Source organism: Miniopterus schreibersii (genome assembly GCF_964146895.1).
Source record: "Miniopterus schreibersii genome assembly, chromosome: 11".
Lineage (NCBI taxonomy): Eukaryota > Metazoa > Chordata > Mammalia > Chiroptera > Miniopteridae > Miniopterus > Miniopterus schreibersii.
The window spans coordinates 2,153,123-2,169,217 of record NC_138111.1 but is presented as its reverse complement, the minus strand read 5'-3'; the positions used below and the strand labels follow the sequence as shown (position 1 = coordinate 2,169,217).

The following is a 16,095-nucleotide window of genomic DNA, read 5'->3' as shown; positions in this document are numbered from 1 at the left end:
TCAAGGCCGCAGGCTGATGTAGTGACAAAGCTGGGCGGCGACCCCTGTATCCTCACTTGTTTCTGGTCCCAGCCCCTCCCTTTGGCGCGCGGGGCCTGAATGAACCCTTCAGGGCTGGTGGTCCTTGGAGATGTCACACAAGGCGAGGAGTCACCAACACCCGCCCCCACCCCACCCGGTCGGTTGATTTGGTCTGTGTCAGTCCGCCGTGAACGCCGGCTGCCTGGACGGGGCTGCGGGTGGCCGTCCTCAGAGGCCGCCCCGGGTGCCCCGTCCTGGCAGCGAGATCGCGGTCCCCGCCGGCCCCCGCCCCGCGGGATCCTGGGGAAGAGCAGCTACTCACCACTGCTGGACCTCCTTCTCGGTGACTGCAAGAGAAAACAGAAAGGGGCCTCTTAGTCAGGGAGGTGTCCCGGAGCCTGGTTCCCGCCCTCCCACCCGGCCCGTCGGGGCACCGGCTGGCCCTGAGCAAGGACATGCTCCCCGTGAACAGTCCCGGTCAGGAGCTCGGTGGCCGGCCACCCAGCAGGGGACAGCACTGGCCCACACCTTCCCGACGCCCACTATGCTGCTGGTGGGGCTGCCAAGAAGAGCCTCTTACCCGAGGGGCTGGCTTCTCCCTGCCCTCCTGGGGGACGGGTTAATACACATTCCTCCTGTCTCAGTCCCAGGGCAGGCTCCCCGGGAACTCGGCTGCCGCCTGCCTGGGGGTGCAGCAGGAAGGCTGAGCCCCTCCTCGGCCCCACGGCGCCCCGCACCCTCCCGCCGGCCGGTCCCCCCAGCCCCTCTCAGCAGTCAGTCCCGAGCCCTTTCACAGGCAAGATGAGAACTGAGCCGTGAACCAAAAGCTGGAATGAGCCAAAAAAAGTGGCTGAGCCTCCAGCCAGGCCTAAACAGTCATTCTTTACTGAACCATGAAACAAACAAAAGAAATGTTTTTTCTGGAAAGTACTGAATCGGTTCAAGTTGGAACCAAACCAAGGTTGTCTCTGAAATCGCTGAGCGAGGAGATCTAACCACTCCCGAGGCCACACGCGCTTTCTGCGAGGTTGGCCTCGGGAGAGCAGCTCCAGCTCCGTGCCTCAGTTTCCTCACTTGTACAGCGGGAATAACAGCAACAGCACCTCCCACAGGAGCCGTCCTGGGAATCCAAGCAAGGCAGGTGTGAAAGCTTCTGGATCCCTGCCGGGGCCTGGCGCTTGAATGGGCTCCACACCGACTTGTGGAATGAATGCATGAATGAATGCATGTGAATGCGTGAGTGAGTGAATGAGCGCATAAATGAATGAATGAATGAATGCATGAATGAATGCATGAGTGAACGAATGACCGCATGGACAAACAAATGGACAGGAAGGCAGGTGTTAGGTGGAGGTCAGGTGAGCAAAAGACACTGGAATCCTTCGCAGGGAAGGGAAAAGAGGCCCTAGGGGGTGTCCCTGAACTGTGGGTGCCTGATCAGACTTGAGGCCACTTTTCGAAAATGGCTTAAAGCAACTTCTTTTTTTTCCTTTAATTCTCACCTGAGGATATTTTTTCCATTGCTTTTCAGAGAGAGTGAAATATCGATGTTAGAGAGACACATCAATTGTTGCACCCGGACCAGGGCTGGGGACCAAGCCTGCAACCGAGGTTCGTGCCCTTGGCCGGAATCGAACTCGGGACCCTTTAGTCCGCGGGCTGATGCTCTAACCACTGAGCCAAACCAGCCAGGGCTTAAAGCAAGCTTTTAACAAATGCCAGGAACCACGTGCCCACTGCAAGCCCAGATTGTGCCAGGGTGCCCAGGGCCTCTGTGCTTTGGCTCAGTTGCCCTGACAACAGCTCCAAGGGAAGAAAGCATTATTCTGTCCTGGCTCCAAATGGGGAAACTGAGGCATAAGGGGACCAGCACATGAAGTGGTAGGGAGAGGGTCTGAACTCAGCCGCCTGACCCACAGCCTGGAAGCCTCCGCCAGGCCCCTCATCAGCACCCCCTCCCTCCCACAAGCCCCATCAGAGATGGGGGAAGAGACCTGCCCACCAGCAGGCCACTGATAAAAAGAGAATCAGACAACGAGGGGGATGCTCGTTACCTGTAATGGCAGACCTGGTGAGGCTTAATAAAATATAAAATAATAAAACACAATGGTGACAAACTATTAAGAGATGACTGTCTGATCACGTCTGGCCTCCCATGGTAAACCCCCCTGGCACATGCCCCTGGTCTGATGCAGCGGGAAGAGGTTACCCGTGGAGTTCTCCTGCCAGGAAGATTTAATCTGAGTCTCACCATGGGGACCGCTGGACAGAGACTGGGTGGGGACACCTCGGTCAGTCAGCGCCCCGAAAGGTAAAACAAGGCAGGGACCTGTTTCAGAAAGAGACTAAAGAGACAGGCACCAAAAGCAGCTCGCGATGCCGGGCCTGGGCCCCGGATCTGGAACTTAGAGCAGCTCAAGGGCAAGACTGGACCGCGGGGGAGCCGCCCGGGGCCGGCCGCTGGCTGCCCCGACGGACTGGCTGCTGTCCTCAGGAGAGCTCGCAGGATGGAGCTACCTGCGGGAACGTCCCGTCTCCTGGGAGATGAGCCCCGATGTATTTGGGGGGGGGGGGTCGGGATGCCCGCCGCTTCTCGTGACAAGTGCAGAAATACACGCACGAATATTTAGAGAGAGAGGGAGCAGGTGTGTGGGAAATGCTGACAGCCGGGGAATCTACAGATGCTCCCCCATAGGATGGGGCTGCGTCCCCACAAACCCACTGTGGGGAGAGGTACCCGTAGGTCGAAATGGATTGAACGCTACGCCGCCGGGACCGCAGGGCTGACGCGGCCGCGGCTTGCCGCCCTGCCCAGCATCTGGGAGAGGACACCCCGGGTCACCTCGGTGCATCGCGGGCCCAGGAAGAGCGCAGACATTCGGGATCTGAGGCAGTTCCTACTGACGGTACCATTTCCCCGCCGCTGTAACGTGGAAGGGTCGTGAGTCAAACCACCTTGAGTGGGGACCGGCTGCAGCTGAAGGGTCCCAGGTACTCGCTGCACTGAGCATTATTTCAATGTTTCTCTTTTTTTTTTTTGTTTCCTCACTAGAGGATATTTTTTCCATTGATTTTTAGAAAGAGTGGAAGGGAGTCGGGGGGAAAGAGAGGGAAACATCGATGTGAAAGAGACACGTTGACTGGTTGCCTCCCGCACTCGCCCTGACTGGGACCCAGGGATCGGACCCGAAACCTAGGCGGGTGCCCTTGACTGGGAATCAAGCCCGCGGTCCTGCTGTGTGGGGCCGACGCTCCAACCACTGAGCCACACCGGCCAGGGCTCAGTCTTTCTCTTGATTTTCCAAATAAAAAGTTGGGAAGAAATGTTTGCTCCCATCAGTCCCTGGTCTGTGTGTACCCCCCCACCCCAAGCGCCAGAAGGGCCGGGAGTCCTGTCCAGGGTCCTGACCCTGAGCAGCTTCAACCTCCGCAGGCATTGGGAGGGAAGAAGAATCTAGGGGACAATTATGGGGTCCCTCTGCCTCCACCCTCTGCCCAGATAACCAGAGTGACCTTCCCAGGCTCAGGCTCCCCAGCCAAGCCTCATCCCCCCTGTCCTGGAGCCTCCATCCAAGTGTGAAATTAACAGGCAGAGTTTTCCCTGGGCGGGTCCATGCTCAAGGCTCAGAGTTAGGGGCTCAGGGCCGGGCAGGAAGGAAGGCCATCCCCAGTGCAACCAGCACCCCTGCCCACATCCAGCCCTGTGACCCCTTCAAGCTCCTCTAAGTGGTCCCACCTTCAGGCCCTTGTACCTGCTGTTTTCTCTGCGCCTCCAAGGCCTTCCAATCCCAGCTGGGACATCTCTTTCCTAGGAAGCCCTCCTGACCCCACCAGAGCCCCTCTGAACCCCTCACATCCAGGAGTCACTGCTTTGCATGGAGTCTGTCTTCCCACAGGCTCCAGAGCAGAGGGTCAGACAGGGCACTGTCCAGGGGGGCGAGGTGGGGAGGGGCCCACAGAAAGGGCTCTGGGTCTGCCCAGCCAGCGCTCCAGGCCAGGGCTGACTGTGGCCTTGGGTAACAACCCACATCGCTGAGCCTTGGTTTGCTCATCTGCAAATGGGGCAGATCGCCTCTGTATCAGAGGAGGGGGGTGCATATAAAGTGCTTGCACCGTGCCTGGCACCCAGTAGGTCCTCATTAGAAGCACTTTTCCCCCCCTCATCTTCCCAACTGGACACTAAGCCCCCAGAGGCCAAGTCACTCCTTCTGGCATGTCCCAGCATCACCCTCAGAGCCCAGGCCAGTCAGTGTCCTGCGCACAGGAGGCTGGGAATAAACCCTTGGCAGGGTTTGGACCACATCCTAAAACACAATTACCCTCACAATCACAGCTGGCTCCGGCCGATTTCAAAGACCAGCTGCCTTTCTCTAACACACTCCTGCCTTCACCCAGGGGGGCCCAAGCTCGCTAAGAAACCAGGATTTAAACCGGATATGGGCCACCGGCAAGTGGGAGGGCCTTGTTCCACGAGGCTGGAAGGACAGGAGGCTCTGGGTGGGATCCTGTCTTGGCTATTTGTAGGCTGGGTTACTCTGAACAAGTTACTTAACCTCTCTGAGCCTCAGAGTCCTCCTGTGAAGGCTGGGGTATAAACTCCTACCAGGCAAAGCCACTGGGAAGGGCCCTTGAGAGATGGATGAATTCCCAGCTTGGAGCAGGCACAGAGCCCGGAGGAGCGAGGGGCCGGGTGTTCACTCCCCTCCCACCGACTTCCCGAGAACCAGGGGCAGCAGAGTGGGGAGGAGGCCCAGCCCCTGCCTGCGGCACGGCCTGCACCCCCGTGCCTACCCCCAGAGCAGCTGCTGGGGACGATCCCCGCTCCTCCTTCCATGCAACTCGTCTGCCAGGAACAAACAGGAGAGCCCGTCCCCGGAGCCCAGGGTAAATGCTGTGTCTGATTTTGACTTCCCTAAAGCACAATACCTCTCTCCCGACTGAAGCTCAGGTCAAACACGGGGGGAACAGAAAGCAGGGCTGGCGTCCCCCCACAGTGGGGCTCGCAGCAGCAGGGGGGACCCAGGGCAGACTTAGAGCACTTTTTGGCCTGACATCTGACCCCCAACAAACTGAATGCCAGGAGGACCAGAAATCCACCCATCCAACCTGCCCCGTGTCCTGGAGCCTGCAGGACCTAGCACGAGACAGGTGTCCCACAAACACTTCCAGAATCAGGGGTAAGGGGTGGCCAGAGGGCACTGGGGCCTCTGCCCTCCACCCCCAGCTGCACAGGGAACAGCGATGGGGGAAGGGCCGCAAGCACGCTCCTCTCCACTGTGACAGTTGCTCCTAGTTTTAATTAAGACCATGCTCTCTGCTTGGGCCCAGCAAGGGCCTCATCACAGGCGGTCTGAGAACAATGACCGCCGATGTGGCCACGTGGGCAACTGAGGCCCGGAGCGGCAGCAGGACCACCGGCCGGGGGCAGGAGCCCAGCCGGCGCGAGCTCTGAGTGCTGCCGAGCTCCTTGTCTGCCGGGCTCACACACCATATATTTTTTAACAGAGGGAGGCCTGCGCTTTCCCCCCACAGTGCTGCCAAAAATAGCCCCCTCTCCCGCCTTTGAACAGAATAAGACAGGAGCAGAGGGGCCTGGGAGGAGAGGCCGTGCTGGCTGGCAGATGGGACCCCTCCCGGCTCCCCAGCCCCAGAAGGTGAGCGGGGTCTGGGGTCCTTGCTGCCCGCCGAGGGCTGGCCTCCCAGCTCCACTTCTCAGCCCCCCGCCCCCCAGACTCGGTGAACCCACCATCCCCCAGCCCAGGAGGCAGGAGTGGGCTGCAGACAAACAGAAAACGAGCACCCAAGACGGATGAGAGGAGAGTCCGCTCATGCACATATGTGATTTTTCATTCGTTCCAACAAGCTGCACCCGGCTCCATCCCAGGAGCCGGGACACAGCGGTGAACCGCGGGACGTGGTCCCACCCTCACGGCGCCAGCAGCGGGTGGGAAGGGGGAGAGTTAAACGTGTCCTCATGGGCAGGTGGGGGATCGCAAGCTGAGTGTGGGCGGGGGGTCTCCCAGGGCAAGGCCCCTCGCAACCTGACAGCACACAGGAGACATTGTCCCCTTTGACGGCAGAGGCCACCTGGACTCAGAGTCGGGATTCTAGAGCCTGGGACGCGCCAGGCCCCTTTGCCTGTATTTTCACACTCATTCCATCCCCAATCCTGGAAGGCGAGATTGTCATCTCTGCCCATTTTACAGACGCAGTAAGAAGGCTCGATGAAAAGAGCTTGGCCAAGGGCTAATGAGAGCAGCCGGGATGTGCACCAGGCCGGCCAGTCCCTGAGCAGGAGTCTGACACCACGTCCCTGTGTGACAAGCCACCCCAGTTCTGCAGGGGTCCAGAGCAGGACAGGGTCACAGGGCTGGGATATGGAATTCGGGGGATCTGAACCCAGCATGGTCGGCCTCCAAATCCACAGCCCCTTCTGGTTCCCACTGCAGCTCCTTAGTTTAAAAAAAAAAAAAAAAAAAAGAGGCCACTTTCTGTCCCCAAAAGGCCAGAGCAGTGGGGGAGCCAGAGAAGGCTGGGGGTGGGGAGAGAGAGGGAGCCTCTGAGCCGCTTCCTAGCTGAAAACGCAAACCATAAGCCTGAAATAAAAGCAGAGCTATTTCTGCCTTGGGTTAAACATTCCTTAAATCCACATTCCTCCGGCCCTCCTCCCTGCCAGGAAATGCAGGCCCGGTGGCCTGGATGCCCCGCCAGCTTCCTGGGCCACCTTGTGAGACCAGGAATGCCAAGGCCAGCAGCTGCCCTGCATTCCTGCCCGGGAACCCCCGACCCGGGCTCACTAGGCAGGGGGCATCTCCCCCAGGGGGTACCATCAGGGTTCCCTGGGACTGAGAAAAGCTGACATCCCGTTTCACAGGGAGTGAGACAGACGGGGAAACTGAGACCCAGAGAGGGGCAGCTGAAAGCCACAGCAGGTGAGGCTAGACCCAGGACCCCAGACTCTGGCCCCCTGGCAAACTCCCCTGCCCACCAGACTGCAGGTCAGGGGCACGGGTGGGTCCCGTCCTGGTTAGCCAAGGGGCACAAGGCAACACAGTCGAGGCAACAGGCCTCCCCGTGCGAGACTCTGGGCCGGGCACCGCACAAAACCCTAAATCCCCCAGGTGTGCCCCAGGCCTCGCAGAGCTCACAGGCGCCCAGGGCTCCAGACCTCCAGACCCCAAGGTCCCATCCATCACTGTGCCCTGAGCCCCACACTGCACCCATGAGGACACAGCCACTCCAGAGGCACCTGGGCCTTGCTAGGCATGAGCAGGGCAGGGCAGGGCAGGGCAATCAGGGGCACCCTCGCTCTCCACGGCCGCACCCTTGGCTGCCCTCTGCCTCTCAGACCCTGCCCGCGGGCTCGCTGAGAGCAAGATGGTGCTGACACTTTAGGGCAGGGCTCCCTCTCCCGGGCTCACAGGTTGGATTTGGAGAGGTCAGCACCCAAGGCTCTGCTGGGATGGGGCAGAGGCTAAGAAAGCCTCAGAGGCCCGGTACCGGGCAACTGCCCACTGCACGCTCCTCCCTCTCGCCACACTTCTGCGGCCTTCGCACAGGCCTCAGCTCTGCCCCCTCCCAGAGGAAGCCCAGCCGAGGCTGCTCCAAATCCCCAACAGGACTCAGAGCATCCAGGACCAGTAGCTGTGTGTTCACTGCTAGAAGGATCCCACCTACCGTCCAACCTCACATCTGGCCAGGAACATAGGATGCCGGGCCAGTGTCTGCCGTTGCAGCAGTTGCTTGAATGCCTCCAGTGATGGGGCGCTCACTACCCTCTGTGGCAGCTTTAGGGTTACAAGGCTCACGGAGATCATGGGATGCGGGCACGTGGTAGGAAGAGTGTGGCTGTGTCCAGATGAAAACCTGAGCGGGAGCCCCAGCGTGGCCACTGGCTGGGAGGCCTTGGCCACGTCCCTGAACCTGCCTGGGCCCCCTTTCCTTCATCTGTGAAATGGGGATATAGTCCCTATTCCCAGGGTCCCAGCACCACGTACCCACTTGGTAAATGGGAATCATCATTATTGTCACTCCTCCCAGTGACACCTCCCCACTGCCCGAGGCAGATGGGCCCCTGGAGATCAGCGTGGCCAGAGCAGAAAGGGACCGAGGAGGAGCAGCCAGGCCGTCTCGTCCCAGAGCAGGCAGCTGAGAATCCGCCCTTTCCCCGGCTCCCGGCCTGTCTGCGCCCCCAGGCTTGTCTCCATTCCCCACCTGCACAGAGCTGCCCGAGCACACACCGAGCGCACGCGCAGCACAGACACGCCGGCTCACCCACTCCTGACACAGGCCACGACCCCGTCCCTCAGCTCGGAGCATGCCCACGGGAACCAGGGCACACACATGATTCGCAGCACCCACCCACCCGTACACCCACACCCGGCACCCACACTCTAGCTCACCACACACAGGGGCTTCTCGGTGCCCCCACCGCCCCAGGTCAAACCCCAGCTGCACCACTCACCGGATGTGTGGCCTTGGGCCAGCTCTGGTCCCCTCTGAACCTCAGTTTTCTCCCCTGTAAAGTGGGAACCACACAGGCTCCCGGGAAGAGCCGGGGATGACTGCACGTGAGCACAGAGCACGGATCACACAAACGTGCTTAATGGCAGCTCTCCCCGCAGTGACAACCCATCCGCACGGGTGAGCTAAGGGGAGCACCCGAGACAAGCCACCAAGCTCAGTGTGTCCGCTGTTCCTCCCTTTACCCACTGCAGCCCCGTCACGGGGGCATTGCTGTCCCCAGCTTGCAGATGAGAAAACTGACGCCTGAAGAGACAGAGCTGTGGCTGTGGCTGTGGCTGTGGCTGTGGCTGTGGCTGTGGCTGTGGCTGTGGCTGTGGCTGTGGCTGAGGCAGCCCAGGGCCCAGTCATCAGACACCTGAGCCCAAGCATGCTCCATCGGGGGCCCGGGTGTAGCTTCTCCACCGCGGTCCCACCATCCGGCACCCCAAGCATTGTGCAGAAAGAGAAACTGAGTCCCAGGGGGGACCAGTGACTCTAAAGTCGCTATTCCAGGCCACACTGGTGCGAGAGGCAATCTCCCCCCTTTCCTCCCTCCCTTCCACTCTCTCTAAAAAAAATATCCTTGGGTAAAGATTAACAACAACAACAACAACAAAAGTGGGGGATGATTAGTTTTTTCACGGCCTGACAGCAAGAGATATTTAGGACCCGATGAGCCATAGAGGAAGACACTTCAGGGAAGAAAGCGGGGCTTCCCACCTCAACCGCCACGGCCGGCCCATCACAGCGCAGCGGGGGCTCCCCGACAGGGGGCACAGTCCTAGGTCCCTGCCTCACATTTGCCACGTGACTTGTCAAACAAGAGCACTGGACCACATGGCCCCACAGTCCCCTCCAGCTTCGGGCCCAGGACTCCGCAGCAGTGATCGGCAGCGGAGCACGCAGGACCACCCAGCGCCCGCAAGGAGGCAGCCACAGGCATCCGTCCCCTTTTGCTCAGAATGTAAGAAGCCGGAGGGGGATGCACTTTCCCGAGAGCAAGTTCACAAGTTTTCAATCAACAGCCTTTTCAGGCGTCCACGGCCTTTAACCCGCGACTTCCCTGCGTCTTCAAGGAGAGACGAGTGCAGAGGAGCTTGTTGCAACACCGTTTCTATTATAAAAACAACCTAATGGCGCGTGGCAGGGGGTTAAATAAAATACTGCATTCGTGTAAGGCACCATTTAAAAATCATTTTTTAGAAGAACAGTTAATGGCACAGGCAAACATTCGCAATGTCGGGGGTTAATAAGTTAGAAAACAGAAAGTATATAACCCCAAATATATAAGATAATGCACCCTACGTATCGAGTCCTATAGTCTTCCTCCTAAATAGATTTAGAATCTGTCCCTGGCATCATGGCCACGGATGCCACCGTCACTAGGCCTGGAGGACAACTCCCTCCTCCAATCTGTTCTCTGGCTGGCAGGCAAACCGATCTCCCAGCCCAAGTCTAATGTGCCTCCCCCACCTCCATCCATGCCCCCCCTCATCTTGAAAAATGTCCAGATCCCTTCCTAGGGAACCCTCGGTGGGGGGTGTCGGGAACCCGGCCCACTGGCCGGCTGTCTCCCACCGCCCACGACCTGCCTGAGGGGCTCAGAACTGGCCCTGGGAGCAGAGGAAGCCGGGTCCAATCCCAAGGCCATGGCCAGGAGAAAGTGCTTCTACCTGACACTGTGATGCGAGATGCCAGACCTCTCTGGGGTAGGGGTGGGGACGGAAGGAGCCAGGTCACACTCGAGAGGGAGCAGGAGGAGGCAGATGGAGCCAGCATGGGCGGGCGTGAGTTGGAGGCCTGGGCTCTGTGACCCCGGGCAAGCCCCTGCCCCTCTCTGGCCTCTGTGGCTTCTCTCTACAAGGGGTCAGGCCGCAGACCCACTCAGCCCATTCTGCTCTGGAGAACAGAGGACTGGCATCCTTAAACCAGCTGTCACCAGAGGTTAAAGGGTCCCACAGAACCAGGCACCATGCTAACCCCTCCACGTGCCCTGAATCCTCCCCATCTTTGGGGCCACCCTGATGCCCCCCATTTACCAGAGAAGAAAAGTAGTAAAGCTCCGTGAGTTGGGGCTCACCCAAGTAAAGGCCCAGAGACCCTGCCCATCTGGCCCCCAACGCCTCCTTCCATCCCCGAGACCACTGCCAAACGGTCCCCACTCCCTTTCTTTAAAATTTTTATTTATTGATTTTAGAGAGAGAGAAACATCGATTTGTGGTTCCACTTATTTATGCACTCATTGGCTGATTCTTGTATGTGCCTTGACAAGGGATTGACCCCACAATCTTAACGTATTAGGACAACGTTCTAACCAACTAAGCTACCCAGGCAGGGTCCCCAATCCCTTTCTGACCCACATCCTGGACCTCAAAGCACTCCCCCATGTGGATCCGCGGAGTGCCATAAGCAGGTGCTGCAGGTGAGCAAAAAGGTGCTCAGAGAGGGTAAGTGCCTTGCCCAAGGTCACAGAGCCTGAGTGGGACCCAGCCCCATTCTCCAGGATACCGAGTTCTTTCCCAGCAGCGGGCTTAAGGTTTCTTGCCGAGATGCCCAACCTAGTGTTAGAGTCTGACCTCGATTCATCTCGCTGCTGCTGTTCCGCTGCACGGAGACAGGAAGCAGCCTCCACGGTCTCACCCCCAGGCACCAGGATGCACAGGGATTGCAGAAGCCACCGCCCTCCCTCCGGGCCCTTCTTCTCCTGGTGGCTCACCCCTGGCTCACCAGCCTCATCAACAGGCTGGAGGAAAGTGGGCCAGACCTCAGACAAAACCCGGCTGTGGGGCAACCACACCCCAACTCCACCATTTATCCCAAGACGGTGCCAGATTCGGCCTCCCCACCAAGGCTGGCGGGGCAGAGTTGGGTGGAGGAAACAAGGATCAGAGAATGTCCCTCATCCTGCAGCAGGGACCTTCATGGGACCCTCCCAAAGCCCAAGAAACCCCAGAGCTCAACCAGTGCCACCCAGCATCTCTCGCCGACTCCCGACCCCAAGCAGGGGGCCCCTTCTCTGCTCTAGGTTGCAGAGGCCTTAGCGACCAACTACAGACGCTTGTCCCCTCTACAAGCTGCCGGGTGCCGGGTACCATTCTGAGCATCAGGACAAAGGCCACAGACTCAAGGTTGGCAAGCAAGGTCACGGCAGAGCCGGGCTGTCCAACAGCGAGGAGGAAGTGGCCTCCTCTGGGTCCTGGACAGGGGGTCCCTGAGGCACCCCATGAGCACCATACGGGGGGGGGGGGACGGCGGCGGGGTGTCTGCCTCTCGGGGCGGCTGGCTCGGGCCCAGAAGCCTGTAAGCGGATGCAGCTCTGACCACGGCAAACGGCTGAGCCCTCGGCTCGGTCCTTCAGGCCCCTGGCTGGTTTCCACCAGAGGGCAGGGGTGCACCCCTCTCCCGCACACTCTGTCTCCCTCACGCCCAGCAGAGTGAGCCCTCAATGGGAGGCGGGTCAGGGCAGCCTAAAAACTTAATAAGCGCCCAGGCGGGTGCGGGACACACCGCAGCAGATAAAACAAGACGCTGCTAAGAGCCGGGCAAACTGAAGGGCCAGCTTCCTACGTGCCGGGCACAAAGACCAGGCCGCACGAAGTCTCCTCTCTGGACAGACGAGCTTCATGCACGAGGCACATTTAAGACCAGTTCAAGACGACGCTGAACTGTGCAGTGAAAAGACAATATTAAAGGCTCACCAACGGGCCTCCTTGCTCCCTGACAAGCGTGTGCCGTGCGCTAAGGATGGCTCCTCGCGTGTGCCGCTCGCTGGGCTGGGTGTGAGTTATCCTATGGACGCTCACATGCCCTGAGTCTGGCACCACGAGTACACCCATTCTGCAGATGAGGAAACTGAGGAAACTGAGGCTCGGTAAGTGAGGGACTGGCCTGCCCCACAGTCTGGGGATACAGGGGTGACGACAGTGTCACCAACAAGCTGGAAGAAAGCAGGCTGGCCAGACCTCAAAAAGACCAAGTTCCGGGCCACACTGACGGCTGCTCCGAGTCCCAGCTGGGCAGGGCCTTCAGCTCTGGAACCTGCTGTTGTGCCCAGATTCAGCCAGTGCTGGGAAGGGTGAGGACTGGGTTACGGGTTATGAGGCACTGACGATTTACCAAATCTCCTCCGCTCTGCGGCGGTAAGCCCGAGAGAAGGGGCTGAGGCCCAGCCAAATCCAGACGTGTCAGCAAGGGCCACACAGCTGGGTCTTTCAGACCAGCTCCTGCTTCCTCACGCACACAGACCAGCGGGACAGTCTCTCCAGGGGCAGGAGGAGCACCAGCAAGGACAGTAGCCAGCACTGGCTCAGCGGGACCCCCTGGGCTCCCCTCAGGGGCTCCCCTCAGGGCCCCAGGTAGGGCTGCAGCCGGCTGTGCTGTGCCCGAGGTGGCCTCGGACACCGGGTAATGCTCACATACACCTGGACCCTGGAACCAGCTGTGGGTCTCCAACTGGGGATCCCGGGAACCATAATCTACATGCTCAGCACTTGTTGAGGGTGCAAGTTCCTGGGCCCAGACTAGACCTAAAGGCGCCTTGGCATTTAACGAGCTCGCCAGGCGCTCCTGGCATTTGGGACTCCTTCCTGAGCGCTCCTCTCCTGACCCCATACGCTGAGTCCCCTGACAGAGAGCAGATGGTTCCCCGCCCCATTGAAGGAAGCCCACCCGGGGCCTTAGAACACGCTGGAGGCTCTCTCAGGTCTTCCTGCTGGGAGACTTTTCATTCAACAAATAGCCTGTGGACCTACTAAGTGCTGACACAACCAAACAGATGAGGGCCTGCACCGAGGGAGCTGGAATCAGCGAGGGAGACACACAGGAGGCCAGGAGCCCACCACACTCCACCAGTCTGCCCCTAACGAGGGCACCAGGAGAGGGACCTGGCTCACTCTCTCCCTGGTAGAAACTGTTCCATTTCTCCAAAGGCCTTTAAAAATAGCCCAGCTCAGCTCCCCACAGAGCCTGGCTGACTCGACTTCTCCCAAAGTTGACAGACCTGCCCAGAGAGAGGGGGTGGGCAAAGTGATGGCCAAGGCGCCTTCCCATCCAGAAGCCACCACCACGGCTTAGAGCCAAAACCAAAGAGGGACGCACAGAAGAAAAGCCCCTGACTTCTCGGCATGAGCGCTAAGACGTAACTTTGGAGACAGACAAGCCTAAGTTCAAGTCCCGATGCTGCCTAGTGACTGGCCGTGGGGTCCTGGGCACACCACCCACCTGTATGAGCCTTAGTTTCCTCAGCTGTACATGGGGGTAGTGACAGTGCGCACCATGGCCTGGGCCGCTGCGAGGATTCAACGTGTTACCGACGCAAAGAGCTCAGGGCGCGCCGTGCCCAATAAGCAGAAAACCTGGCCTCATTCAGCCCTCGGGTGGCTCCCCTGCTCCACCATGATGGAGACGTGCAGGCCCAGCCCAAGCCCCCATCTCCCAGCAAAGCCCGCGGTGCCCTCTGCCTCCCTGGGCACAGGAGCCCATTAGTCCCACCTGCAGCCTGCCTGCTGACAGCTGTGGGCCACATCTGGACAGAGCCTGAGGGAAGGGCCAGCAAATCTCACAAGCCAGCAGCGGACCTGGGAAGGTCCGCCACCACCCCTCCTTGGAAAGAGGGTGAGAGCAGCAAGGAAGGAGTCCCCGGTCCTCAGAGCCTCAGCCCTGCCAGGAGCGGTTCCTGGGATCTGCGCTCCTTGCTGCGGAATTCCACTGGAGAAGGGCCAGGACCTCTCCGCCGACCAGCGCCCACTCAGGAGAGCCCCCTTTGTTCCAAGCACATGGGGGCGAGGGGCATGGAGCCAAAGCGTGGGCCTGGGCGGACCTGCCAAGGTGCCCAGAAGACCGACAGAGTGTGTGGTGTGTCGGGGGTGCAGGGAGCAGAGGTTGTGCAATGCACCATCGGAACCTGCCTCCCAAGCCTCCATCAATCTGCTGACTCCAGGGAGGGTGCAGAGGGGCCGGACCCACGCAGCTGCCCACGTTCGGGTCTGAATGCCAAGCCAAGCGCAGGGCCACTGCCCCCTTCCAAGTCGGAAACACAGGCACAGCCCTACCAGAGGATGCTGCTGTCCTTCCTCCCATCCCCCAAAAGAAAAAAGGAAGAACCTGGGGGTGCGGACGGGTGCCATCAACCCCTAGCATGCCAGAGCTGCAGAGAGGAGAGAAGTCTGGGATGGAGAAACTGGAGAGGTGAGGGGCCCTGGAGTTGTGAAGTTGGCCATGTGGAAAGAGGCACTGGGGCAGATCTGGAGCCGTCTGACATTGGCAGGCCTCCCCTCACGGGTGCCCCAGAGGGTTAAACGCTGACATGGACCAGATCACCCCCGGGCTGCACAAGCCCACTTCCCCGGGTGGCGCAGAGGAGGGGGGCCAGGGGAGATTCCAGCCCGCAAACCCACCAGGGCGCCCAGGACCTTGGCCGCCCCCGCTGCCACGAGCTCTGACAAGTGCCCCCACCTCCCAACACTCACGATCGGGGCCCCGGAGGAGGCGACGGGCCAGCCTCGCAGTGGCAGCGGCGGCGGCATCGTGATGCATGAATCACCCGCCCCGCCGCGCTCCTGCCAGGCGGCTCCGCGCAGCCAGAACCACCCGGCACCGGGCGCCCCCTGCCGGGACCCCCGCCCGCAGCGCGCACCCGGCCCTTTCCGCCGGCGAAGGGGCGGGGGCTGCGGGGGGGCTGGGGCCTCCCCTCCCGGCCTGGGGGTGGCCCCGCGCACCCGGACAAGCAGCACGCGCCCCAGGCGCGGGGGGCTGGACGCCCAGAACAATAGAGCCGGGCGTGGGGCTGGGGGCGCGGCGCGGAGGGGGGGAGGCAGGGCAGGGGGGTGACGGACGCGGGGAGGGCGGGTTGCGGCGTGGACGGGGCCGGAAGCGGACCTGGAGCGGGGACGCGGGGTTGGGGGGGGCGGCGTGGGGGAGGGGCGGGGGCGCGGGTCCGGGGCGCGCACTCACAGTAGGTTTTCCGGGTCAGCTCCTCCACAACTTCGGGCTTCAACTTGCTGTTGGATTTCCCCATTCTCAGCGGCCGCGGCCCCCGCCCCGGGCCGGACCCCGGCGGGGCGCCCAGTGGGAGCGGCGAGGCGGGCGCGGGCCGGGGCGGGGCGCGCGGAGGCCCGCGGGCGGGCGGGCCGGGCCGAGTCGGGCCGCGCCTTTGTCTGCGCCGAGCCCGCGCGGCCCGGGCGCGGGGCTGCTGCGCGGGGCTGCGCGCTGCGCGGCGGGGCTGGCGGCGCCGGGGCGCCCTGGGCGCGGCGCGGGGCCGGGGCGCGGGCCGCCGCCTCTCCGGGCGCCGCGGCGCGAGCTGCGCGGGGCTGGGCCGGGCCGGGCCGGGCTGGGCGCCGCCGCGGCCGCGGAGCTGCCGGTCGTCCCTGGTTACTGGGCCCCGCGGCACATGCTCGCTGCTGCGCCCGCCGCGCCGCCGCCCCTGCGTTCCCCGCCTCCCGCCCGCACCGGCGCGCCGGGGGTGGGCCCGGAGCCGCCACTCAGCGCGCGGCGCCACCTCCCGCCCGCACCCGCCCCGCCGGGCCTGCGCGCGCGGAGCCCGGGCGCAGGGGGGCTCCCCAGCCGCGGCGC

The 16,095-nt window shown here is 61.5% G+C and overlaps 1 protein-coding gene across 5 annotated transcripts in view; it reads right to left on the bottom strand.

Moving 5' to 3' along the window:
- NCS1 (neuronal calcium sensor 1) overlaps positions 1 to 15,637 on the bottom strand; it is a 32,611-nt gene extending 16,974 nt beyond the window's left edge. For 4 of the 5 annotated variants that reach the window (XR_013999936.1, XM_081152520.1, XM_081152521.1 and 1 more), the window contains exons 1-2: positions 15,478 to 15,637; positions 344 to 368 (exon numbers count right to left, since the gene is read on the bottom strand). Coding sequence is in view for 4 of the 5 variants with exons in the window: in XM_081152520.1 (XP_081008646.1) it covers positions 344 to 368; positions 15,478 to 15,541 (89 nt within the window). In the remaining variant the exon portion in view is untranslated. The remainder of the gene's footprint in view (positions 1 to 343; positions 369 to 15,477) is intronic. The other variant, XM_081152523.1, reaches the window with a different exon arrangement.
- Between the last annotated feature and the right edge of the window lie 458 nt (positions 15,638 to 16,095).